The sequence below is a fragment of the Oryzias latipes genome, chromosome 22 (assembly GCF_002234675.1).
Source record: "Oryzias latipes chromosome 22, ASM223467v1".
Taxonomy (NCBI): Eukaryota; Metazoa; Chordata; class Actinopteri; order Beloniformes; family Adrianichthyidae; genus Oryzias; species Oryzias latipes.
In genome coordinates, this window is record NC_019880.2 from 21,600,289 (window position 1) to 21,624,782 (window position 24,494).

The 24,494-nt window shown below is 50.2% G+C and overlaps 2 protein-coding genes across 8 annotated transcripts in view; one reads left to right on the forward strand and one right to left on the reverse strand.

The window, feature by feature from the left end:
* LOC105356975 (dr1-associated corepressor) overlaps window positions 1-1,612 on the reverse strand; it is a 6,669-nt gene extending 5,057 nt beyond the window's left edge. For both annotated transcript variants that reach the window (XR_002872628.1, XM_023951756.1), the window contains exon 1: window positions 1,515-1,612. The gene's annotated coding sequence lies outside the window, so the exon portion shown is untranslated. The remainder of the gene's footprint in view (window positions 1-1,514) is intronic.
* LOC101164766 (la-related protein 1B) lies at window positions 1,606-23,150 on the forward strand. 6 transcript variants are annotated; one of them, XM_023951750.1, is made up of 20 exons: window positions 1,606-1,999; window positions 3,523-3,584; window positions 4,734-4,790; window positions 5,748-5,955; window positions 6,439-6,606; window positions 6,851-6,976; window positions 7,097-7,268; window positions 9,173-9,317; window positions 9,388-9,565; window positions 10,502-10,683; window positions 10,848-10,937; window positions 11,075-11,431; window positions 14,396-14,510; window positions 15,334-15,503; window positions 15,840-15,946; window positions 17,778-17,938; window positions 18,024-18,168; window positions 19,178-19,287; window positions 21,667-21,794; window positions 21,888-23,150. In XM_023951750.1, exons 1-20 carry the CDS (start codon window positions 1,633-1,635, stop codon window positions 22,146-22,148), a joined length of 3,309 nt encoding a protein of 1,102 aa, XP_023807518.1. In that variant the 5' UTR covers window positions 1,606-1,632; the 3' UTR covers window positions 22,149-23,150. The 6 variants fall into 6 exon arrangements, with proteins under 6 accessions (XP_023807518.1, XP_023807519.1, XP_023807520.1 ...); XM_023951751.1 differs by having other exon boundaries at window positions 14,399-14,510; XM_023951752.1 differs by having other exon boundaries at window positions 5,748-5,949.
* Window positions 23,151-24,494: the final 1,344 nt, after the last annotated feature.

Below are 24,494 nucleotides of genomic sequence, written 5' to 3' on the forward strand. Positions count from 1 at the left end.
TCAGCACAACTTCAGAGAACCTCAACTGTAACTCAGAACTTCTGCAGAACTTTTGTTCTGTTGTTGGGATTTGTCTTATTGTCTAGATTTCCAGGAGTGTGTTGACCTTTTCAAACAGCTTCTCTGTTTCTTTGTCACACGCTAAGACATGAATGATGAAGGTTATGGCTCTGTTGTCTTCCTTGTCATTCCAGCTTAAATGGAAGAAAGATGGAACCCCCCCAATGGAAGAAAGATGGACCCCCCCCCCAATGGAAGAAAGATGGAACCCTCTCATGGAAGATAGCTGGAACCCCCCCCCCCCCCCCCCCCCCCCCCATGGAAGGAAGCAGGAACCCCCGCAAAGGAAGAAAGCTAGAACCCACATAGAAGAGACCTGGAACCCCCCATGAAAAGAGAGCTAGATCACCCATGTAAGAGACCTTGGACCCCCCACAAAAGAAAACTGAAGCCTCCCATTGAAGACAGCTGGAACCGCCTATATAAGAAACCTAGTACCCCCTAGGAAGAGACCTGAGACCCCCCCAGGGAAGAGATGTGGAACCCCCATGGAAGAAAGTTGGAACCCCCCATGGAAAAGGGCTGGGAACCCCCCCCCCCCCCCCATGGAAGAAACTTTAAAACCCCCAAGAGATGTTGAACCCCCTATTAGAGAAAGCTGGAACCCCCACGAAAGAAAGCTGGACCCCCCTCCCATGGAATAGGCGTGGAACACCCCATGAAAGAAAGCTGGAGGCCCCCATGGGAGAGAGCTGTAACCCCCAAAAAAGAAAGCTGAAACTCCCTATGGAAGAGCGCTGGAACCCCCCACAAAAGAAAGCTGGACCCCCCCCCAAATTGAAGAAAGCTGAAAGAGAGCTGGGCCCCCCCCCCATCGAAGAGACGTGGAACCCCGCCGACAAAGAAAGATGTAACCCCCATGGAAGAAAGCTGGTTTCCAACTTTCTTCCATGGGGGGCTCCACATCTCTTTCATGGAAGATACATTGAAACCCCCATGGAAGAGATGTGGAACCCCCCACGAAAGAAAGCTGGAGCCCCCCATGGAGGAAAGCTCGACCCCCCCCCTCCCATGGGACAAAGTTGGAACCCCCCATGGAAGACCCCCTGCGTCCGCTAAAGGAGCAGACTTGCACCTGTAGGTGAAGCGTGCTGCGTGCAGTACCCGGCGCTGCCGCTGGGGGCGGCAGACTCTGTGTTTACGGCATGGGGGCAGACGAGCTCCTGCTTGAAGCGTGGAGTTGAAGCGAGCGTGGAGGAGGTCGCTGCTGTAGTTTGCTTCATGTTTTTAAGTTGCTGAAAGTCCCGGGAGAGCCCGCTCCGCGTGTTTGGCGTTACCGGCGGCGTTGTGCTTTCCCTGAAGTAACTCTTTGCTGAAATGAACGGGAGAATCGTGACGGTAAACCGCCTTTAGTCGGGGTCGCTGCCTCCTGCATGCTCCCTTGCTAGCTAACAGTTAGCAACAGGAGCTACTTGGCTAGCTGGCTGGGGAGGTCCAGCCCAGATTCTGTTTACCTCGAGTTGTGGAGGTGGTCGCTCCCCGAGTTTCTCCCCTCGTTTCTCTGGGACCAGAACGCGAGGAGCGGAGCTCCACACTGGATCGGACACCGCGGGCGGTCAGGGAACTAGCAGGATGTCCGCCGAGGTCGAGCGTGGTCAGGTTGACTCGGGTTTGACAGCCGCCTGCTCCGGCGTGGGGGTGCAGGAGAACCCAAATAACCGGGAGGGGGCTCCGCCGCCCGGAGACCCGGAGGGGCAGAACGCGCCGGGGGCGACGCTTGGAGGAGGAGATGCCCACAGACTAGGCGAGGGGAGTCCGGCGGACAAGAGGAGCAAGGAGAACGATAAGGAGAACGAACGGAGCGGCGCCGAGTCCGCCGCCGAGACCGTCAAGACGAAAGTTGTCGAAGCTCCGCCACCGAAAGTCAACCCGTGGACGAAGAGGACCACGGGGCGGGTGTCAGTCCCCGGCAGCACGAGCCCTGGCTCGCAGGAGAAAGGTGAAGCCCGCTGGGGCACAGCGCGGGGCTGGGGGTTGGGGGGGTCTGAGCCCTGTGACAGCTGCCCCTCGAGGACACTCTACGGGGGCACGCGTTGGGGTTTTAATGTTAAAGTGCATAAACTGTCAGTCAGGAGGGAAGGCGGGGGGAGCAACGGTCGGTCGCTCCTCAGAAGCACGTGTCGCTGACAAACGGCTACCTGTAGCCGACAGCGGCGACCGGGCCCGCGGATCCCGCGCGACCACCGGTCGCTCCGGACACCGACCCGGGAAGCCGCGCCTGAGCTCGGAACCGTGTCCGACGAGCGCCGCGGGTCCGAAGCCCGGGATAAGGCAGGCAGGACGGCGAGCTAGCTGCTCGGCGCGCGCTCACGCACGCGTGTCCAATGGCCTGGCTGCCTGCAGGTCCTCCCCCAGCCTGCTCCTCCTGTCACCTGGGGAGGCAGGAGGCGCTGACGGCCTGCTTAGGAGTTACTGTACAGGGTCAGAGGAGCCGGTACAGGGTCTGATCCAGAACCTACAGGAGGTTCTGGTGTCTGAACAGGAGCTGGAACCGAAACCGGTTCAGTTCGGAACCAGATCACGTTAAAAGATCTTCAAAGCAGCAGGAGTGTCTGAGAAATCCTTCATGCAGATGTGAACCCTGACAGCTGGCCTGACGGAACCAGGATCTGATCTAAACCAGTTTCAAACCAGATCTAAGCTATGTCAAACCCAGATGTAAACTAGATTTAAACCGCTGGACTCCTGAATCTATTTCCAGCTTTGGGGGAAAATCTCATGGTTTTGCTCAGTTTTAGAGCTGTACTGGTTTGATGCGTTTTTGCATCAAGAGGAAAAACTGCGGTTTGAAACCAGCTGTGACGTAGAAGCTGCAGGCGGCCGGTCAAAGGTTCCCCGCTCTGCAGAACAACACACCCAGGAACGTCGTTGTTCTCCTCGTCTGAGCTGGAACCTTCATTAAGGAACCTTTTCTTTAGGGAGCTTGGATGGAAGCGGCGCTCCTGCTCTGTAACCAGAACAGGAAGTAGTTCTGCTCTGGTTCCAGTCTCGTTCTAGAGCGGGTTTGATGTCTGCAGATTGATCAGCTGATCAGAACACTTTTGACAGGCAGTTTCTGTTCTAAAGTTCCCCCCCACCCCCCTGTCAGAAGTGTGGGAGCAGCAGCAGCAGGTTCTATATTTGAAGCGCTGGACTCCGGCGTGGGCATCGTTTTACAGGGTTACTGTACGATACCCCCCACCTCCACCCCTGGCTGCACGCGCAGACCCCCCTGCAGTCGGAGGCCTTATCAGTGCAGCCGTCCTCTGCTGAGTGATAGGAACCGCTAGCTTGCTGCGGCCCCTCCCACCCTGCAGAGGCGCAGCCACAAACCGCTGCCGGCTGAGGGGGGAGAACATTAGGCTGGTTGGGTCCATGCACGTTCCCAGGCGGGGGGGGGGGCGCTGAGAGACCCTCCTGCGCTGGGATGCCCCCCCCCCCGTGTGAAGCTGTCATTCTCACGTGTCACTGGTGTCTCTGCAGATCAGCAAAACGCTCTGAAGGTGGTTCGAGCCAGACAGCCCAGAGTGAGGAAGACCAGTAAGGTAATGCTCCTTCACCCTCTGACCTCCATGTTCTCCTGGGTTCCTGTCCTCAACGTCCACAAACATACCATGGGGGGGGCATAAAAGCCTAGATCCCCACAAAGCGCCTAGAACCACACAAACGCTTAGAACCCCACAAACGCTTAGAACCCCACAAGCGCCTAGAGCCTCAAAAAGTTCTAGAACCACACAAATGCCTAGAACCCCACAAGCGCCTAGAACATCACAAAACGTCAGTCATTCCAGGTGGAGAGGAGGTGTTTTTCAACAGAACGTCTCTGGCTGAAAACCAAACATGTTCCAAAGTCCTGATAACGGTCGTCATGGAAACCTGTGTGCTGCTATGCACTTTGGGAAGCCAACATCTGTTCACAGCTGCTGCTTTTCCACCGCCGTTCCTCAGGGGTTTGTCAGAGAGGAACCGTGAAAATAACGTTCAGAAGGAAGGAAGTGTCTGTTTGATCCTAAGATCAAAGTAAACCGTTCAAACGGAAACATCCGGGTTCTGTAGGTGGGTTCTGATAATAATGGAAGTTTTCCTGGAGCCTGTTCCACTCTGCGACACGACGTCACACCGAGACGTTTGGAGGAACACAAACTGAAAAAGCTCCTGTAAAGATTGGATCTGAGCGTTCTCCGGACACCTGCGTCACGAACACCTGCGTCACGCACTCTGTACGTTCCTGACGTATTCTTCACACTATTGACTCTCAGACGCTCTTCACTAGTCCCTTGCGTTGTTCCTGCATTTGTCCCGCGTTCCTCACCCGTTCCTCACGCCTTCCTCTCGCGGCAAACCTTCAGGCGATCTGCGCTCAGCCTCAGATGATTTTGGTCAGGAGAGGATCGGAGAAGGGCTCTACCGTCCTTCGTCTTCATCAGGTGTTGGAAAAGGTTCTGCAGAAGAACTTCCTGGTTGAAACTGTGGGACAGATGGAGGTTGGAGACGGTGATCAGAGAACTTTGGTTCTCAGTGTAGCTGTTCTGCAGACTTGGGTGTTGGAGGAAAAGCCGGTAGATGAAGCAGATGGTCACGGGTCATCTCCTCCTTCCTGTGGAAAGCGTGGAGGCGGTGTTCTCTCTCCCTCTCTGTTGGCTCCATCCAGAACTTCCTGATCCCGTTTTTTTTTTCTTCTCGTTTTTCCACAGTCCGGTGACTTCAGCGACATCACGAACTGGCCCACACCTGGAGAGCTGGCCAAAGAGGTATGACGCTGCCGGGCCGGATGACCTTTAACCCGACCTTGGATCTGAAGACGGGAAAGGAACCCGTTGGGTCGGTCGTCAGTGTAACAGTCAAAACTTTGCGGTACCACAGCGTTCGGGACAATAGAACCTAAAAGTAGAAAAGAGTCTAAAAACTGAATATCCTGAGGAAGAATCCAAAGATGGAGCTTTTTGCGAATTAGATTATGTCAGAAATTAACTGAAAATCTCAGGAATGAGATAAAAAAAAACAACCATAACACCCCCGCCACCATGCTTGAAGCTTAGTGTGGAGACCTGCAGTCAGACGTTAGTCTCTACTTGGAGAACAAATGAAACTTCTTTGGAGTGAAAATCCCAGCATTCACCCGTGTTCCTTCCATCGTCTGTGATTACCAGACAGTTTTCAGGTCTGACAACAGACATGTTTCATGAACTGACCTGTTTTCATCTTCAGGGATCTCAAGATTCTCATGATATGCTCACATTTATATTCATTGTATGGTTTATTCATACGGTCGACCATATTTAAAGTAAAACTGCTTTTTCAGAACTGGACTCCTTTTTTCCTTCACAAACATACTTGGTAGTTTTACTTTGAAAATCAGAACCTTCACCAACATTTTACTTTGAAGTCTATTTAACATTCTGGTTTTTTTTAGTTTATGGACTTCAAGTCCAACATTATTCTGAGATTTTAGAGCTTTACTGACATGACCTCAAGTGTGATTTTGGTCTTGTCGTCGCAAATATCTGTACTGAAGCAGACTGCGAGTATCCGAGTATTCAGATACTTGGAAATCTATGAGATTCTTGTTTTTGGCTCAGTTATGCAGAAAAATGTGTTTCTATTGTCTAATAACTCCAATGAACACGATCATCAAAGTGGGAGCTGTGGTCGTGTGACGACCACGATGAAGAGTCCAAATCTGTCACTTCTTCGTGTCCTTTGAGCAGCAGCAGAGCGTCCCCAGCAACAACGGGAAGAAGCCGCCCCCCCGCAGGGAAAAGGACCGGCGGCGTGAGCGGAAATCCGAGAGCAGCCATGACGGATGCGAGAGCAAGGAGAACCAGGAGGCCCGGCCCGGGGAGCGGTCCAAAGACCAGGAGTCCAAGGCGGGACAGGACGCCAGGAGCAGCAGCCCGAAGAAGAGAGGAGGTGAGGGTGAGGAGAACTTCTTTCCTTCTTCTGGACGCATGGAGGCGGCTGCATGATTGTCGCTGGCGTCTGAGGCGGCAGACCCTCCTCAGAACCCGCCTGAATGTGGCGACGCGCCTTTTGGCTCCTCACTTTACTAACCGGTCTCCTCGGTGGGCGTGCAGAAGCAGTGGGTGATTTTTATTATTATTATTTTTTTGCTGATGCGGCGCATGCTCCAACGCTTCCATCCAGCCCGCGCTATTTGCAGAATTGACCTCCCCTCCAGAGCGTCCACAGAGCCAGGCCTGTGGCGGCTAACGTCCGTGTTAATCGCAGGAGTTTGTAGACACGTGGAGGTAGAAACTGTTCAGGACGACGTTCCGGGGGCTTTCCTGTCATCCTTGCAGCCACTCAAGGCGCCCGCACCGCACTCTTTTGAAAGAACTTTATTGAAGCTGGGATGTTTGATGTTTTTGGACCAAAGCTTTGTCTCCGGATCACGACCAGGTCACAAACGTAAGTGGGTTTGTCTGCCGCTGGACGAAGGCTCCCGGGAAGACGCTGACAAGACGCCCAGGGGGGGGCCGGCGCACTCTGAGACCGCCGTCGACGCGCCCGACCCTGCGTCATCCAATCGAACGCTCAGGAACTCCACAGCGCATGATGGCAGCCTGAGTAAGTGCTCGCCGCCGCCCCTCCTCTTCTTGGCTCGCTGGCTTTGCTGTTTGCCCTGATACGGTTTGTTGTTTGCTCGCCGGCCGTCTGTGCCGACGGCGCCGTCCTCCAGCATGGCTTCACGCCGAAAACCCTTTCCAGATTAAGACGCTGCTCCGTTTGGAGTTCGGATTTCCTCCGACTAAGCAGCCGCACACTCGGATGGAGGGACGAGTCCTCCGCTAAAGATGATCTTCATCTTCAGGTTGGAGAGCCGAGCCGCGGGACCACAGCGACGACGCGGGCAGCACCCGGGGTGAAGGCGGCGGCGTTCGAGGAGGACTGCGAGGCCGGGGCAAAGGCCGCGGGCGAGGACGAGGGCGTGGACGAGGTGAACGTTTGACTTTTGCTGTGTTGGCCTTTTTTTGTGAGGTACATGCCTGTAGGTGAGCATGGAGGGGCCGCCTCCTCCCTCCGGCCTGACGTCTCCTCCGGCCCCCTCCCTCTGCAGGTCGGTACGAATACTCGCTGACCTTCACGGATGCCCCGTCCTCGGATGGCTCCGCCCAGGTCCCAGCAGAGTTCGGCTCCAACAACATGGTTTACTACTACGACGACGGCAGCAAGGTCCAGATGTACACGGTGGACGAGAAGCTCCTGAAGGAGTACATCAAACGGCAAATGTAGGTTTTTCCTTAGAAGCGGTTTGTCGGGATGAGATTCTCCTTCATTTGTGACCAAATAATGACGGGTAGCTGTGCTCCTAACCGTGACTCGGCACTTTTCCTGCCATGCTTTGGTCCTAACCGTCGGCCGGTAGAGCAGCACGTTACCAAACGCACAAGTTTGACCCGCGGGGTCGGAGGTGGCTTTGCTCCTCTGGAGCAGCTCAGGAGGTCAGTGGGGTGTGAAAGCTGAGCAGGAGCTCGGCGGGTCACGCTGGGGGTGTCAGAGCTTCCCCCCTCCCCTACAGAGTGAGGATGATCCGAGTCTGGCCTGCAGGGGGCGCTGTGCCTCTGCTTCCTTTAGAGCTCGGCCTGATTAAAGATCAGACTCTGGTGTGTGTGTGTGGGGGGGGGGCTCCTAAATTTAGCCTGCTTCTGAGGGGACATGCAATGAATCACATGCAGGGCTGCGCTGGCACTGCTAAAACGCAAAACACAAAGCAGGGAGGAAGAGGAGGACAGAGAAGACCCTGTAAGGGGGGGGGGTCTTTCAGGCTGCCCGCTCAGCCGGCGTTAACTCCACAGGAAACAACAGCTCCTCGCCGCCTGCGGGTGTGCGTGAGTGCACGGGCGTGAGTGCATGGGCATGCGTGCACGCTGCTGCAGGGACTTGGAGTGACAGGCGGGAAAGCAGGAGCCGTGTGGATCTGGAGCTTCTTCTTTTATTGTGATGAGCTTTAGGGTTCAGTCTGCGTCTGTTTTCTTAGCTGAGGGTCTAACGCAGGGGTCGGGAACCTTTTTGGCTGAGAGAGCCATAAACGCCACATATTTTGAAATGTAATTTCCAAAGAGCCATACAATAATGTAGCGTCCCTTTTCCACACTGAGGCACGGAGACTTAACCTCTTTTAAGGTTCTTTATTCTGGTTACTGCAGACCGCAGCAAACGCCGTACAATAAGTTCTGCTACTCCTCAATCTCTCCCGCCGAGACGACAGCTTCTTCCAACTTTTTATTCCACGGCTCCCGCCCTCCCATTTCCCTTATTCGGCCCGTAGCTGAACCCCATTGGTCCAAACTCCCCAACGACAGGCTGAGCGACAGAACTGATGGCCAATCATTATCTCTGCATGATATGTTCAATGAATTCCGGAATTTATAACGCTTCCAACAGCTGCCCAGTTAAACTCAGTCTGCCACAATATGTTTAAAACTAAACATACAAGTGAATGTGTGCATTTGATGTAATTTGAACACTTTTAAAGGACAATAAGTCTGTGGATTCTTTTTAATAACAAAGTTATGCTGTTGCTAATAAATGATGAGTATTTCTTAGCATTAATGTGACTCTGGTGGTTTTGCTTATCATCAGGGTCTAGTCCGGGTGATACGTGGTGAGTTTCAGCTTCATGCAGGCGTTGAGACTTCCATCCGTTAAACGTGATCGTAGGTCTGAATGTTCTTTAGATGTCAGAAAGACTGCTCACATGCAGACGTGGAGCCAAACACACACTCACACACTGCACTCGAGAAGGACTGGTCTAATGAAAAAAAGATTTTATGATTAAAGATTTGTCCGCGAGCCAGATGTGACCATCAAAAGAGCCATAGGTTCCCGACCCCTGCTCTAACGGGTCTAAATCCTGCTGTTCTTTAGCCTTTCAGAGGAAACCGTATCCATACATGTATAAGATCATATATGACCTTTGGCACTCTAAAAAATGATATTTTTAATGAAACAAGTTATTTTTGCAGCTTATTTTCCTACTAGGAAGTAAGACGACTCGATCTCTGAGGCTTTAAGGAGGGAAATCCGTGCTCGTCTGTTCAGTGCCGGTCGGCATCTTGTGGTGAAGGTTTCCCGTCAGATTGACAGAATTGTCCCTGATCTAATCTCCAAATGTGTTGTTGTCCTCTTCCAGCGAGTACTACTTCAGCATTCACAACCTGGAGCGAGACTTCTTCCTGCGCAGGAAGATGGACGCGCAGGGTTTCCTGCCCATCTCCCTCATCGCCAGCTTCCACAGAGTTCAGGCCCTGACCACGGACATCAGCCTCATCATGGAGGTAACGTGGCCTCGCCCGTCCGCCTCTCCTCAGCTCCAGCTTCCTCCCAGTGACGTGTTTTTCCCTCCAGGCGGTGAAGAGCAGCTCAGAGGTGGAGCTGCTGGATGACAAAATCCGCTGCAAAAAGGAGCCCGAGCGTTGGCCCATCCCCGCCCCGCCCCTCGTGGGTTCTCCGCACACCGACTTCTCCCAGCTCCTCAACTGTCCGGAGTTCGTTCCTCGACAGAGCCTCGCCTCCGCCCGCTCCGGTCAGTCAGACTCTCGCAGCACCGACAGAAACGGGTTTCCCTGCCGTCAGCGGTTCTGCTGCCTTCTCACCAAATGTCTTCTTAAACTGGCCTGACACGTGTGGGAGGAGCCACCCGCAAAATCCTTTCAGCCTCATGGTGGCATGGCCTGTATTATTCATGGATGATGTTCAGAGATCAGGTTCATTTATTCTGAAGAGTTCTGCAAAAGCCTCGCTGATCCCGTCTCCATGTCTGTGTTCATGACATCGTTCAGAGACTCCCGGTACGGCGAGCTTCCAGCCGTACTTCCGCCTCGCTGTGACTCCGTTTGATGACTTGCTGTCCTGTGTTAGTCTAAGGAAACAATTATGGTATTCTTTTCAATTATTCTTGACGGGAAAAAGAAAACTCTAGAATTCAGGAGAACAGTCCGATTCTCCTCCATGGCTTCATAGCTGCTATCTGAACATAGAAGCTGCTTCCCCTCACGGCGCCGCGTCACAGAAAAATGCTGCTCACGCCCCACAGAAAAACATCCAACAACAACAAGCGCCTGACTGACGCCGCCGCTCGTCTCACTAGAACCAGGAGCTGGACTCTGAAAGCTGAACTCCGTCCCTGTCAGGGAGGTTCATTCCAAACCCAGGTGGCCTTTCCTCACAAAGGCAGATCGAGATGAATCTATTTTTTTGGGTCAGATTTTGTCTACTTGTGAGTTTTTGTTCAGTTTGGTGGATTGATTTGGGAGTTTTGATTCTGCAGTCAGTGAATATTTACCGGAACCACTTTGGATCTTGAATCAGATCTTGGATCAGATGGTGATGTCAGGCCCGCATCTTTTCAATGAGTCTTGCCTGTGCTTCTAATGAGAGCAGGAGGCGCCCTCTGACCTCTGATGGAAGCGTGAAGCTGTGTTCGTAGGGGTCTGAGAACACGGATGTGTTTGTGTTGCAGCCTCGTCGCCTGTGCAGGAAACTCCTCTGCGTCCGGAGGCGCCTCGGGACTCGGCGGAGTCCGGCTCGCCCCGCCAGGAGCCGCTCCCCGCCGTAGAGGACTCCCTCGCTGCCCTCACGGCCGACCCGGACGCCTGGATCCAGGTGGAGAAACGCCACCGACAGCCTTCTGGGAAAGCAAAGGTAGTCATGTGACCCGAAGTTTAGGCCGAGCTCCGCCCCCTCCTCCATGGCATGCAGAGTGGAGGGGTTTCATCCTCTTCATCAGTGCCTCTTTGCTCCTTTTCCTCTGAGTCGTTGACTTTCTGTCCTCCTCCTGCTCATCCTCTCCTCCTCATGGCCAGCAGCATGCAGAGGAGCATGCATGTGCTGCTGGCTCCCCTCCTCCTCCTCCTCCTCCCTCCTCACTGCTCCAACCAGAGTGCCTCATCTCTGCAGTTGAGTACTTCTTCCTCTCGCTCATCCTCTTCCTCTCCTCTCTTTATGCGCGGTCTGTGGCGGTTCAGGGAGCTTGGAGCTCTCGCGTGTCTTCTGTGCTTCCCGCCTCACATTCTGTGTCTGCTTTGTCGTTCAGGGGGGCGGGAAGGCTCCTCCCCCCATCCCGCAGGCGCCGCCGCAGACGGTGCCCGACCAGGAGGAGCTGGACTTCATGTTCGACGAGGAAATGGAGCAGATGGCTCCCAGGAAGAACCGCTTCACGGACTGGTCGGACGAGGACTCCGACTACGAGCTGGACGACCAGGACGTCAACAAGATCCTGATCGTCACCCAGACTCCCCCCTACGTCCGGAAGCACCCCGCCGGCGACCGAACCGGCAACCATGAGTCCCGGGCCAGGATCACAGCGGACCTCGCCAAAGCCATCAACGACGGCCTCTACTACTATGAGCAGGACCTGTGGAAGGGAGAGGAGCCCCCTGAGGGCTTCAAGGTGAGGTGACGGTTTCCATACGTTTAGATCGTTTAGGCTCCTCCCCCACCACGCCGCCCCTTCTAAAAACAGTCAAAAAGATGCAGTGCAGTGCCGACGGTTCAACGCCAACAGGGACTGGAGAGACGCAGACGGCAACACAGGCAGGAAAATCTGCTGCCGAAGGCCGTGTCACGCAGCCGCTACGTACGATTTATGCATTTTCTAAGTATGAAACGCCAGTCTTTCATGATACATGCGTGGTCTACGTCATTCAGCACCATAATCACGCACAGTTCATGTTCTATGTGGATCTACGCGTTCTTTCTGTGGTTTGTTAGTACTTCTGTGGTCTTTAAGGTGGTTCATTCCTGATTCATCTGTGAAACTTTCACGTCTGTACGTACATTTTCACGTATGACCCATTTCCATCCGATCAACATGCACAACATGTATGTAGTGGCTGTGTGACACGGCCCTAAAGGCAGACGAACTGCAGACCAGCAAACCTTCACTCTTAGTGCAGTTTTTGATTTGATTTGAAATGGTTTATTTCAAGCAATCAAAGCAAGAATAATGCACAAAACAACACAAGCAGCAGGAAGACATTCATACAGAGAGGATCATTTACATTAAATCAAAGACTGTTTTGAAAGGTTGGAAGGAAGATAATCAGCTTTTAGGTCGCTAGATGATCGTCAAATCAACGTTTACGTGTCCGTCCCATGACCCAGAACCGGAAAAGAAAAAGGATTCGGCCTCTTCCCGGTTGGTGGGTCACTCTCCAGCGAAGGACCTGGGTGCAGACATCAACTTCCAGCACCGAAAGTCTGGACCAGAACCGGGGGTCCCGAGGTTCTCCCGTATTGCTCAAAAAAACCTTGATTTTACCCAGTGACCCTGACAGTTGGGGTGTTTCCTGTTTTAGGCTTCAATACAAGTTTATCTACAGTTCTGAACAGCTTTGGGTCGGGATAAGTTGAATAATTTTCCTCTTCCGGCTGAGGATGTCAGGCGCCATCTTGTCTGCATCCGGGTCCTCCTCCCTGAAGCTGTCCTCACCGATGCTGCTCCGCAGATGTTTCTTTTGCCGCAAACGAAAATCTTTCTGTCAGGTCAGAGTCGTGCATATGAGTCTGGCTCAAATGTTTTCTGGCCTCCGATGACCACGTGAGCGTCCTGACGCCGTCAGAGACGCCCACAGCTTGTTGAGGTTCTTGTTCTCAGCTGGATCAGCTGCAGGACGCGTGAGCGAGCGGAGGCCAAGCGTCAGACAGAGGTCCTCTAATGAGAACTGAAGGTTATCTGCTGACCTTTAGCGCCCAGCAGCAGGTCGACTCTCACGCTCCAGCGTAACGCAGAGGGAATCAGAGGAGCGCCGCTTTGAGGGGGCGGTCCTGGTTTAACAGGCCACAGCATGAAAATGAAGCAGCGCTTTTGTCCTTGACTGGAGTTTTGGCTGGTTTGGTTTTGTGTGTCAGCAGATTTTGATTTGAAACGGCAGGATAATGCACAAAACAACACAATCAGCAGTTATACATTCATACAAAGACCTGTCCAACTTAGGATAGTTGGACAGGAAGCGGGGAGTTGACACAAACACCGTACCGTGTTTGATGTAGACAGTGAAGGAACCCGTGGGATTTTAAGGAGGACTTTTCCTCAAACGTCACCTGACGAGGATTTGTCGGACTCTCACGTGTTTGAAAGCAGCGTTTACAAGGGATGTTCTGATCTGATCACGAGGTTTCAGACCTTTTAAACTGACAGCGGGTGTCTCTAATGGTTTGTCTTGACGCAAACAACAACAAAAAGACCAGGTTTTTGTGTTGTAGCTGTTTATTTTGTGTAAATGAGAATGATGGCTGCCCAGGGACCGTCTGCAAATTGCAAACTCTGTGAAAAGTGATGAAAGACATAGATCTATAATCGCTCAAAAACAACCAAAACAAATGATGACTTTGATATGAGCTAGTCTATAAAATTCATCACCAAATTTATGCTGGAACCATTTAAAAAGAAAGTTCTGATTAACGGAGAAATGAACACGTCTGATCAAAAAGAATCAATAGTCACCAAACTACTGAATATCACCCATTTATAGTAATTATTAGTTAACCTTTTTTTCTGCTTTGACTTGATTATTGAAGCTACTTCACAGAAATAGTTTAAGCGTTAAATAATAAGGAAAACCTGGATCTGTTTATTAAATTTTTTTAAAAGATATTTTACAAAAGTATCGGATCGGGATTCAGTATCTGCAGATTATTCAAAAGAAACCTGGTCCGGACATCCTAACCTTTGTCTTTCCAGCACCTTCACATGATTGACAGTTTAGGATTTTCATCCTTTTCCTCACAAACACAGCTTCCTACTCTTTTTATTTTTTATATTAAAGAAATGAATTCTTTTTAGACCCCTTTTGTATTGTGGTGGATGCAGATCCTGGTTTTCTCTGGTGGATGATTCGTGCAGGAAGTACAAAATATTCACCGTTTATCCAGAACTACGTCACGTATTGTTCTGCTCGTTAAATTATGCTTTAAAAATGTCTTATTTTAACCTCCAAAGTACAGCGGAGCCAAAAGGAGAAGCTTTGTTGGTGTTGAGGGAAAACGGCTGGGTCAAAGGTTGTGGGCCAAACGACCACACACGGGAAAATCCTCGCCTGAACACACACACACACACACACACACACACCCCAAGGTCGCCTGCATGTAGCGCTCCCTCCATGGCTGACGTGTACGGTGTAAAGTGCGGCGCACAGCTGCGGCGTGTCCCACCAGCCGGCAGCGTGACGAAGGCGTGTTATCACTGCAAACAGCGTCGTCTCTGCTCTGCTCACAGATGAAGCTCTAAAGAAACGGAGGGAAAAAAATTTGATTCCTTTGGTCCTCGCCAGACGGACAGACGTGGTGGCGCTGCTGCGTTTTCAGCTGTGGTCGGTTGTTCTCCTCTGAATCTTCTGCGCGTTTCTGTCTCCAGCAGGACGTGGAGAACTTCAAGAAGCTGAACATCATCAGCCAGGATGAGTTTGACACGCTCACACCCAAAGTGCCTGAGGACTCGAGCCAGGAAGCCCCGCCCCTTCCCATGCCAGGTGAATGTGTGCAGCAAGTGTGCTGCAGCCTGCAGCTGTCTGCGCTGTTCTGCAGGAAGATGACTGCTGCTCACAGACACACAGACACACACAAACACACATTAACACATGTATATTTCAGAAAAACACTCCATATTAGTCAAGGAGTCACCTTTTATTTTATCAAGACGTCTGAACGGCAAATCAGTCCAATAGAGCAGATGCTGCAGGGACAGGAAGTACAAAATAAAACACCGGGTGGATTTTCAAAATAAATGAACAGCATTTATGGGGGGTTCATAGCTTCCTGAGTTCAAGTCTGACACTAAACTTATGTCTTTAACGTTTTCTGATTAGATTTGCCTTCTTTAAAATCTGCATCATTCGTTTTCATTCAGGAGCCAAAATGCAGGAAACTGGGCTTAGAGGCAGAAACGTAAAGATTTATTAACTAAACACTTCTGAAGATGAACAGGAATGAAGACCGCCATGGATGATTGACATGACCGACAGATTAGAGCACAACCAGAACTACCACTGAACTACTGGACTAAACCATGAAAAACAAGAAATCTTAATGATGTCAGCATTCTGGAGATGAAAGTTGTAGGAAGTCTGTGTTTAAAATGGGATTATCTAGATTCAACAGGAAACTCAGTCTGTTTACATAAAAAATGACAATTGTATCACATTCACCAACACATAGCTGAGTAGTTATTTATTGCTACGTTATTTATAACATTTTGCTTAATTTCCGTGTTGTTTAAAAGACAAAAAAGCGTTTTTTTCCCTCTGAAACCCTCTGCACGATCGGGACCTTGTTCTAAAACTGTCGTGCTTCCAGTTGACAGCGGAGCAGAACTGGCGCGTTCTCTTCCCGCCTCGGTGCCCGAGTCGCCCAGCTCTCACCAGCCCCGCACCCCCAGAACCCCCCGCACCCCCGGACGCCAAGACCCCAACAAGACTCCCCGCTTCTACCCCGTGATGAAGGAGAGCAGCAGCCTGGATAAGCAGGTGAGGCGGGGTTTGTAGAAGAGCATGATGGGATGGATTGGCGTCCTGCTGATGCTGTGAGCGTTTCCGCAGAAAGTCTGAGATGGAGCAGCATTGGTGACGTCGTTTTTTAGAGCTCCGTGTAACAACAAGGAGCTTTTTTTAGTTTTTGTGGGGGACTCGATGCAGCGGGTCTAGTGTGGGATCTCCTCTGGTCTGCGCGGTTCTGCAGGGCGCTCGACGTTCTGTGCCGCAGCGCCAGCTGGAATCCCAGTCTGTGGTGTGATTTATGCCCCGACATCTGCAAACGCTTCACTGTTGTGTTCCTAACCGTCCAACCGCGCCCGTGCGTTCCAGACGCCCAGGAAGAAGAAGACTCGCCACAGCGCCAACCCCCCCCACGAGGCCCACATCGGCTGGGTGATGGATTCCCGTGAACATCGACCGCGCTCGGCGTCCATCAGGTCTGACCCTTTCATGCTATTAGAAATGTCTGAATCCCCACTTCTACTGCAGAGAAATGTTGCTTTACATTTATTTATAAGCTTTTCATTTCAAACGGATAAAAACACAACGAGGAAGGAGGTTCCGTTCCACAAAGGGCTTTGGATGAAGATCCAGTCCAAACATCTATTTTCTAATCCAAACATAAATGTAGCGTATTTTCACGACCATAGGGCGCAGTTTCAGGTAAAGGTGATTTTTCTGTATTTGACACGTACATAAGGCGCACCGGGAACGTTAACACATACCGGTAAATCATGCACGCTAGTGTGTGCTTCAAAGAAGGCAGCGGGAGCAAAACGGAGTTGGCTAGGATTGATTTTTATGTTTCCAGTCATCGATCAGCATCCAAAACTCCATCAAAGTCCTCATCTGCTGTGTCTCAAATGAACAGCCGGGCAACCGCCATCGTCAAGAGGCCATGCAAGCCGACACGTGTCCAACCGTCCCCGCTCTGTCCTCTGAAGAAGATCTTCTCTCCAGAGGTTCAATCAATCAAACTTTATTTATAAAGCACTTTTCATACAAAAGAATAACACAAAGTGCTTTACATTAAAACAAAACAAAATAAATTATATAAAAACAAGCATGAAGATTAAAATAAACGAGCACAAAAAATAAATACAAATACAAATAGGGCCCCCGTCCCCGTACCTACACAACCCCCCACTTCTTACACATCTCCCACCCCCTAATTGATGGGGAAAGACGATGAGAATTGAGAAATAAGAAATAGGCTGAGCACGACCAGCCAAATGCAGCATCACAGGCGGGGACCGCTCCACCACAGCTAAGCACTGATGCAGGTCCCCATCCAGAGCCGCAGTGGCTGAACAGCATCTGACCCAGAGGGGGAGGTCCCAGGAAGCACTGGAAAAATAAAAAAGGGGTTAAGGTGGTTAGCGCTCTTGCCTTAAAGCAAAAAGGCCCCGGTTCAAGTCCCGGCTGGGGGACCTGAAACAGAACATCAATGGGGACTCCGGCTTCCTCCCACCATCCAAAAACGTGCTTCATTGGTTAATTTCATTGGTTAATTGGTTAACCTAAATTGTCCCAAGGTGTGAATGTGTGATTGTGGACATTCTACCCTGCGACAGACTGGCGGCCTGTCCAGGGTGCCCCCTGCCTTCGCCCACAAGTGGCTGGGATAGACTCCGGCAACCCCGTGACCCTGAAAGGGACAAAAACGGTAGAAAAGGAATGTATGAATGAAAATAAAAAAGAGAATGAAAAAGTAAACATATTGATAAAAGCAATAAACAATAAAACTAAATTAAAGGCTCCCCCCTCATTCAGGCCCTCAGAGTCTCCAAAGCGGGTTAAGCCAAAGAACCAGTCTCAGTTCTTTTGGAGCACAGGTCTCAAACTCCAGGCCTCGAGGGCCCGTCAGTGTTTTCTAACCAACCTGCCATGAAGCTCCTTACTAAAACAAACCTGTGCATCGTTAGAAATGAACGCACTTAGCGGACGGTTGCTTCCGCTATGTGCCTCCAAGTGTGATAGCTTGCAGTTTAAGGTACACGAATTACCTGCACTTCAGTGCTATTTGGGGGGGTGTCTTCTGTCACGCATCTCATGCTGTCCTCTCCTACGTCCTCTTTACACTATGAGGCTCTCCGTACATTTTGGAGAAAATGTAAGACTTTTAAATGCGCCTTATGGTCGTGAACATGTTTTTTATGGTTCTGTAGTTAAACCCCAGAGTTCTTCTTCCTGCCGCCGTAGCTCCCCTCTGATTGGCCGCTGAGCAGCTCTGCTAACTCGGGTTGTGTTTTGACCTCCACCCCACAGCAGCTCCAACGCGTCTCCATCGGACGGCGCGCCGCTGTCGGGAAGCTACGGCTGCACCCCCCAGTCCCTGCCCAAGTTCTGGCACCCGTCCCACGAGATGCTGAGGGACAACGGCTTCACCCAGCAGGGCTACCACAAGTACCGCCGGAGGTGCCTGAACGGTACGCAGACCGACGGGAACTCAGACACACGTGTGGCGGTTCTTCACATGCTGAAGTTTTTGCTTTCTCAACCCCCCCCCCCCAGAGAGGAAACGGTTGGGCATCGGCCAGTCTCAGGAGATGAACACTCTCTTCAGGTTCTGGTCCTTCTTCCTCAGGGACAACTTCAACCGGAAGATGTACGAGGAGTTCAGACAGTTTGCGGTGGAAGACGCCAAAGAAAACTACAGGTGAGGAGACGCGACATGACGCTGGGGGGGGTCTATGACGTGAAACCTGCTGGATATATGAACGCAGGCGTCTGTGTAACCCTCTGACCCGCACGTCGGGCGATTCACATCATCAGACAGCGTTTAGGCCCCGCCCCTTTAAAAAAAAAAAAGGAGAACCGATTACAAACCCCCAGTGCTCTTGAGCTGCGCGTTTTTCTTTACAAGTTTCAGACTTCAGGGTTCGGTCATGCATGTTCTGAAGCTGCAAAGCAGCCCCACACCATCCTACTTCCACCTCCGTGTTTGACTGGTGTTAGAAAACAGAGGTGGCTCTTTTATCGCAGAACAGCGTGTCTCCGTCTTTCTTCTTGAACTCTCCCGCAGATCCACAAGTCCCTCTCTGAAATCTGAACTCTGAACTCTGAGCCGAGTCCAGACCTCCTCAGTGGGAAGGTTCTGCACATGAGTGGATGTTGCAGAAACCGTTTCAGACTGAAACACGTTTGGTTCTTTCCGTTGCGTCTGCGTTTTCTGTAGTCAGCTTCTCTAGGCAGCTTTCTCTAGTCTGGTGTTCAGTCACTCCTGAACCAGAACTTTTCCAAAACAGCAGCTAATCGCATCTGGGCTGTATGGGGGGGTTGTGGGGCATGCAGCTCCAGACAGCTTCTCTTCAAACTCATGCATGAGTTCGTGTTTTAAAGCCACTTTGCATTAAATCCAAATATGTTTGATGTGAGACCGAAATGTTTTATGCAAACAGCCGAGCGCACGGGAACCGTGCAATGTCAGTTCAAGTCCAGACAGCGGTGGACCGGTTGGTTCGGTTCTGCTGTCAGAAGCATGAAGTCAGTCTTTGGCGTGAACACCGCCGGGACGCCCTGCAGAGGTTTGAACGCACCGCTCTAATTAAAAACGCCACATCCAATCCAGCTGAGGATCTGCTGAGTTTTGCGACCGTGCTCCAGGTTTCATCTGGGCGTGTCTCCCGGCGTGCAGATGTTTCTCATGCTGCGCTTACTGCCTGCAGGTATGGACTGGAGTGTCTGTTTCGATACTACAGCTACGGTTTGGAGAAGAGGTTCCGGTTGGATCTCTTCAAGGACTTTCAGGAGGAGACCCTGAAAGACTTTGAGAAAGGTAAGGAGGAGCAGAAAGGGCAGCCGAGCTCGGCCTCTGAGGACGGTGACTTCCTGTCAGTGAGCGCCACGGATAAACCCCCAACGTCATGAAGGGCGTGTCCCCCGTAGGCTCAGACTGCTTTAGGGGTCACAGAAGCACTGAGCCTGGTCTTCAGGCGTGAGGAGAAACATCTCCATTCCAGGTTTCAGGTGGGAGGTTTTCAGAGAGCAGAGCAGGAAGTTGTCGTGTTTCCAGGGATGCATTTCCTGTCAGCAGCATCTCCCTAACATGAGGCGTGTTGTAAAAACCTCCGTCTCTTCAGGGCTGACCGGACTACAAACTGGTTTGGGTTGAAGACACCAGAGTGGAAGCAGAAGCAGTTGCTAGATGGAAATCTCAGTCCGATGCCATTAGGAAGACGTTTCTACTTGAATATCAGATTGTTTCCTAAAAACCTTTGAGCTTTCCTGGAAGAACACCTGAAGTCAGGAGCTGGTTTCTGTTTCTGGACAGTTTTCCCAGAAGTTCAGAAGCTTCTTCAGCAGGAAAGTCCCGTCACCCGTCAGAACTGATCCTTTAACAGAAGAAAATCAACTTATCAGACTTTTCTGCCTGCTTTTTTTTTGTGATCAGATGTAGAAAGGTCTCAGATAAAAAAGGACTGAGCTGTTTTTGGTTTGGAAGGAATTTAGTTTGTCTCGTTTCTGTGAAAAGTCAGCTGGAAGGGAGTTTCAGGGCAGGTTTCAAACATGTTTAAGCAGAAAAAAAAACCATGCATGTCTGCAGCGTCTGCACAAAGCATCTGCAGACAAAGCAAACAGAGCAGCTGTCTGTGGGATGAACTCTGAGGATAGGAATTCATTTCATTGAAAAGGTGGATTTCAAAACACCAAAGCATTCACTGGAAAAATTCACACTGAAATAATGAGAACTATTTTACAGGAAAAGCAGCTCTAAGCAGACGAGTTCTGACTTAAAGACAGGAAGTGAATCCAGATGTTTGGGAGGTCCGGAGATGAGGAGCAGAGAAACAGGAGGGCAGTGAGAGGAGGAGGGAGGAGGGAGGTGATGCATGGCCTTGATGGGAGGATTTGAAATCAATTCTTAAGTGAACAGGGAGTTTTGGGGAGTTTAGATTAAATTATTCATTTATTTTTAGTTTGAATTTAGTTATTTATTCATTGGATGAATGCTATGTAAGGGTTAATGGCCGACGAAGTGTGCGTTATTACTTTTTAACGCACGCCGTGGAAGCCTGAACCGTCCAACGCGAAAGGACGGTGAATAAAGCATCAGTTCAGAGAGAAAGTTCACCTCTAACCGCTTGTTTTTGTCCAGATGATGAAGCAAAAGGTTGTTTTAAAAAAGCCGGCGCAGTGATACATACCATTCAAGCTAGGTGACCGGAACTTCTTTTTTCACTATGCGGTTATCAGGTTTTAATGCACACCCAGCAGCCAATCAGAATCGAGTATTCACCCGGACCATGGAATAAAAATCCTTCAACCATGGTTTTCCTGTTTCTCTTTCTTTGTTCTAGTATAATTTTTTGGCGCTTAACTCTTCCTACAATGTTTCAGTTATTTCAACTATTCAAATGTTCGGCTCTTTCAGCTTTTTCCAGCTATGACTTTTGGTCCTTCAAATCCTTGAACTTTTCCGGGATTTCTGCCTCCATTGAAATACACGGGGAATCCTCGGTGCAGAAGCTCGCTGGTTCGATACCCGGCTGGCTCTGGCATTTTTCAAAAACATACCTTTTTTTATATAAAGCGGTTTTCAGTTTATTTATGTTCAACTTTGATCATTTCTGTATTCATTTTTTGCCAATTTTACCTTTTAAGTGTCATTTTCATTCAGCAGTACAGCATTCAACCCGCGTTTTCTTCTGGGAACACAGCTTCTAGTTTTTAGTTTGAATTTTTTAATAGCTTTTTTAGGTTTGGATTTGTTTTTTTTGGGATTTGGAGCTGTTTCACAGAGTCAGCGTTGTGAAAAAAACTCACTGTTTCCCACAGTCTTTATGGACTTGTTGGGACCTGATGGAAGGACTACTAGACTTAACCTGTCAGGTAGGCTTGTGTAATGAAGATTCAGCCGTTTCCGCGGTAACCTGGTTGACTGAAGGCCGTAAAGATGTCACAGCGACTGAAATCTGCGGTCTGCCACGCCGCTTATGTGAAGACAGACGTGCGTCTCGCTCACAGACTGAGGCCGAATAATTTCTGCTTTTCAGAGAAATCGGAAAGCTTTTGTGTCGCTGACAGAGGTTCTGACACGACCCGTCCTGCAGGACTGCCCCAAACATCCTTTCTGTTTTCAGATGAGAATCAGCCTCTGATGTTCAAACCACAGGAATGTCCACCCAGATGAAATGTGGGTTTCTGAACTCTGCAGGTCAGCTGTACGGGCTGGAGAAGTTCTGGGCCTTCCTGAAATATTCAAAGATGAAGAACCAGCCCATCGACCCAAAACTGCAGGAGCATCTCTGCAAGTTCAGAAACCTGGAGGACTTCAGGGTGGAGGTGAGAGCGGCTGAATGACAGCACATCACTGGAGAATCCAGTTTGTGGACTCGGTTCCGTGTGCTTTGGACCTAAACGTTTCTGTGCTTTCAGCCGCCGATGGGGGACGAGGGGGGCAGGAGGAGGCGCCCCTCGGCCGGGGAGGACGGAAGGCGCCGGCGACATCCTTCCAACACTACCTCAAAGGCAGCGCAGGCCAACAAATCCTCCATCACGCCGCCTCAGCCCGCTTCCGCCGCGCCACAGACCACGCCCAACGACAGCGCGCAGAAAAAGGCCGCCGCGCCGCCCGCCAACAGGAAGAAGGCCGACGGCAAAGCAGGAAAGAAGGAGGGCGCCACACCCAGTAAATGAATGAGAGAAGCGTGTGGAGAGTGTTTGACCAGGAGAGACGGGGGCGTGGCTTTCGGCTCCTCCCCCACCGTTTGGTATGAAGAGAGACTGAGCGCGGTTGATTCGATTGTTTTCATCAGTGCATTTCATTTTTGGAGCATCACAGGCGTGGAATGGCGCCTGCTCTTACCGTTTACAAACACACAACCTTCCCTTCATTTGGCCTTGTGTCTCGGATGCCAAACTCTTGGAGGGTTCGGTCCCGGCCGTGACCCGCTCGGGTCCGTGACGCGCTCCGGAACCGGGCTCCACCGTCGTGCCCAGAACAGCAGGCGCTGCTGCGTCGTCTGGTGTGCCTTAATCTTCTTCAGTGCGAAAAAATGCGCTTCTCAAGGTCTTCCTTCTCATTTCTCTGGGTTTGAACCCGTGACGCCGAGCGGGTTTGCCAACCTGCACACGTTCTGTTCTCACGGTGACAATCAGGCTGACGGCAGCGGTCCAGAAGGAGCAGCTCCTCCTCTGACCGTCTGCAGAAAGGTAAAAACCATCACGTTTGGTTTGAAAACCCGAAGAAATCCCATTTCACAGCCAGAGATTGTTTAATTTATTGTTTCCTTTTTGCTTTTCTTCCATGTTTGACTAATGGAATAGTCTTAGCAGTTTTGAATGGCTTTTACTGATCACCAGTGGGAATGAAGGGTGTGAGCTTTCAGCAGAAAACTACCCAATATTTAAGCTTGAAGTTGACTTCATCTTCTGTTTGAGGCTTGGTGCTGCAGAGCACCCTCTTCATCCTCCTTTTCATTCATTAAACTTCATTTTAGAGTTGAATTAAAATTTTAAAAAAAATGTAAATACTATAAAAATCATTTGCTTTTCATTTATTCATCTGATTTTAGGATGTGATCTGTTTTATCATTAGTGTGTTTTTCAGTGTTTTAGGATGAAAGGATGCATGTCCATGAATTGTAAAATGCAAAAAAAAAAAGATAATCTCTATAAAGTATCTGCTGATTGTATGAAGTGGCGTCTGTGTGATCTGTGCCCGTCGGCCTGTTGCTGGTTTCTGAAGCTGCTGAGCTGGATCAGCAGGAATCTGCTGGCACCAGAACCGAAAACCGGGAGGGGAACCACAGTTCTGTTTGCTCTCTGAGCAGCCAGATGAGTAAAAACAGCAGCAGGAATCATTACAAACAAGACTGAAAATATGAGATAATCGTGATTCTGTTTCACTGTGGGAGTTTGGAGTTTCCAAAATGTGACCTTTTGATGCCTCGTTTTGTTTCACTGAAACCTCAAACGGATAAACAAAGCTGTGAGAAGTCATCCCAGGTCCTCTGGGATGCTGCCTTCAGGGGTCCCACGGAAACCTCAGCTCCAAACCTTTTCAAGCATTCCATGACAGACTATTCTCTTTTTCTGTCTGCGGTTTACATCGTTTCTGCTCCTTTTTTATTTATTATTTAAAATGTTTTTCCTCTTCAATAATTCAACTTTATTTTTATGACACTATTCCTGCTAGAAAGCATCTCAACCATAACATGAACAATAGTAAGAAAATAATAGTAGTTCAAACACAATCATGATGAAAAATACAAATAAACCCAAACCCACACATCCCACAAATACAATCAAAATAAATCCAATTCTTAATGAAACCAAATAAAACACGGACTCAGCTCTGCTAGAAAGAGGATTTCTTTTCCTTAAAACCCTCCAGAGGGGATGAAGCTCTCGTCCTCAGGCTGCTCCACGGCGCTGGAATGAGGCCTCGCCGTGGCGTTTGGTTCTGACCTGAAGGACCATCAGCAGACCTGCATCTGAGGACGGCAGGGTCATAAACTCAAAGTAAATCTGATTAAAGATGAAAGTCCAATTCCATCCAAGCTTTTATAAACTAAAAAAAGAACGTAAACACTGATCCTAGAGCTGCCTGGGAGCCCGTGCAAAGATGTCATTGAAGTTCTGGGCTCCCCCTTCCTGGTCCTGGTTTAAAGGTCTGCAGCCGAGTTTGGAACAAGCTGCAGCCGACTGATAGAAAGGTGAGTAATTGTTGGAAGTCCCATTATGACGAAAAGCAAAATCCTTTGATTTCTGGGATGGACACAGACGCGATAACATGAACAGCAGTCCTACGGCCGGATCTAAATGTTTTAGCTGAAGCTCATTTGCAGCATTTGTCCCTAAATGTTTCTAATACATGAACATTACAAAAATGTTCAAAATGACATAAAACAATGTAAATGTAAACTCGGAGGCTTCAAAGGAACAAATTCTGTCAGTTTCACAGGCTTCTGCTGTTTCGTTAGTGTTTTTGAAAATGAGACTTTAATCTCCGGTTGTCCTTCTTGTGTTTCCATTTTACCA

Bases quoted from the DNA above. Each gene is read 5' to 3' on its own strand.
- LOC101164766 (XM_023951750.1), top strand. From the start codon at position 1,633: ATGTCCGCCGAGGTCGAGCGTGGTCAGGTTGACTCGGGTTTGACAGCC. The intron at 6,977-7,096 runs GTGAACGTTTGA...CTCCCTCTGCAG, and splicing joins AGGACGAGGGCGTGGACGAG to GTCGGTACGAATACTCGCTG. The intron at 10,938-11,074 runs GTTGAGTACTTC...TTTGTCGTTCAG, and splicing joins CAGAGTGCCTCATCTCTGCA to GGGGGCGGGAAGGCTCCTCC.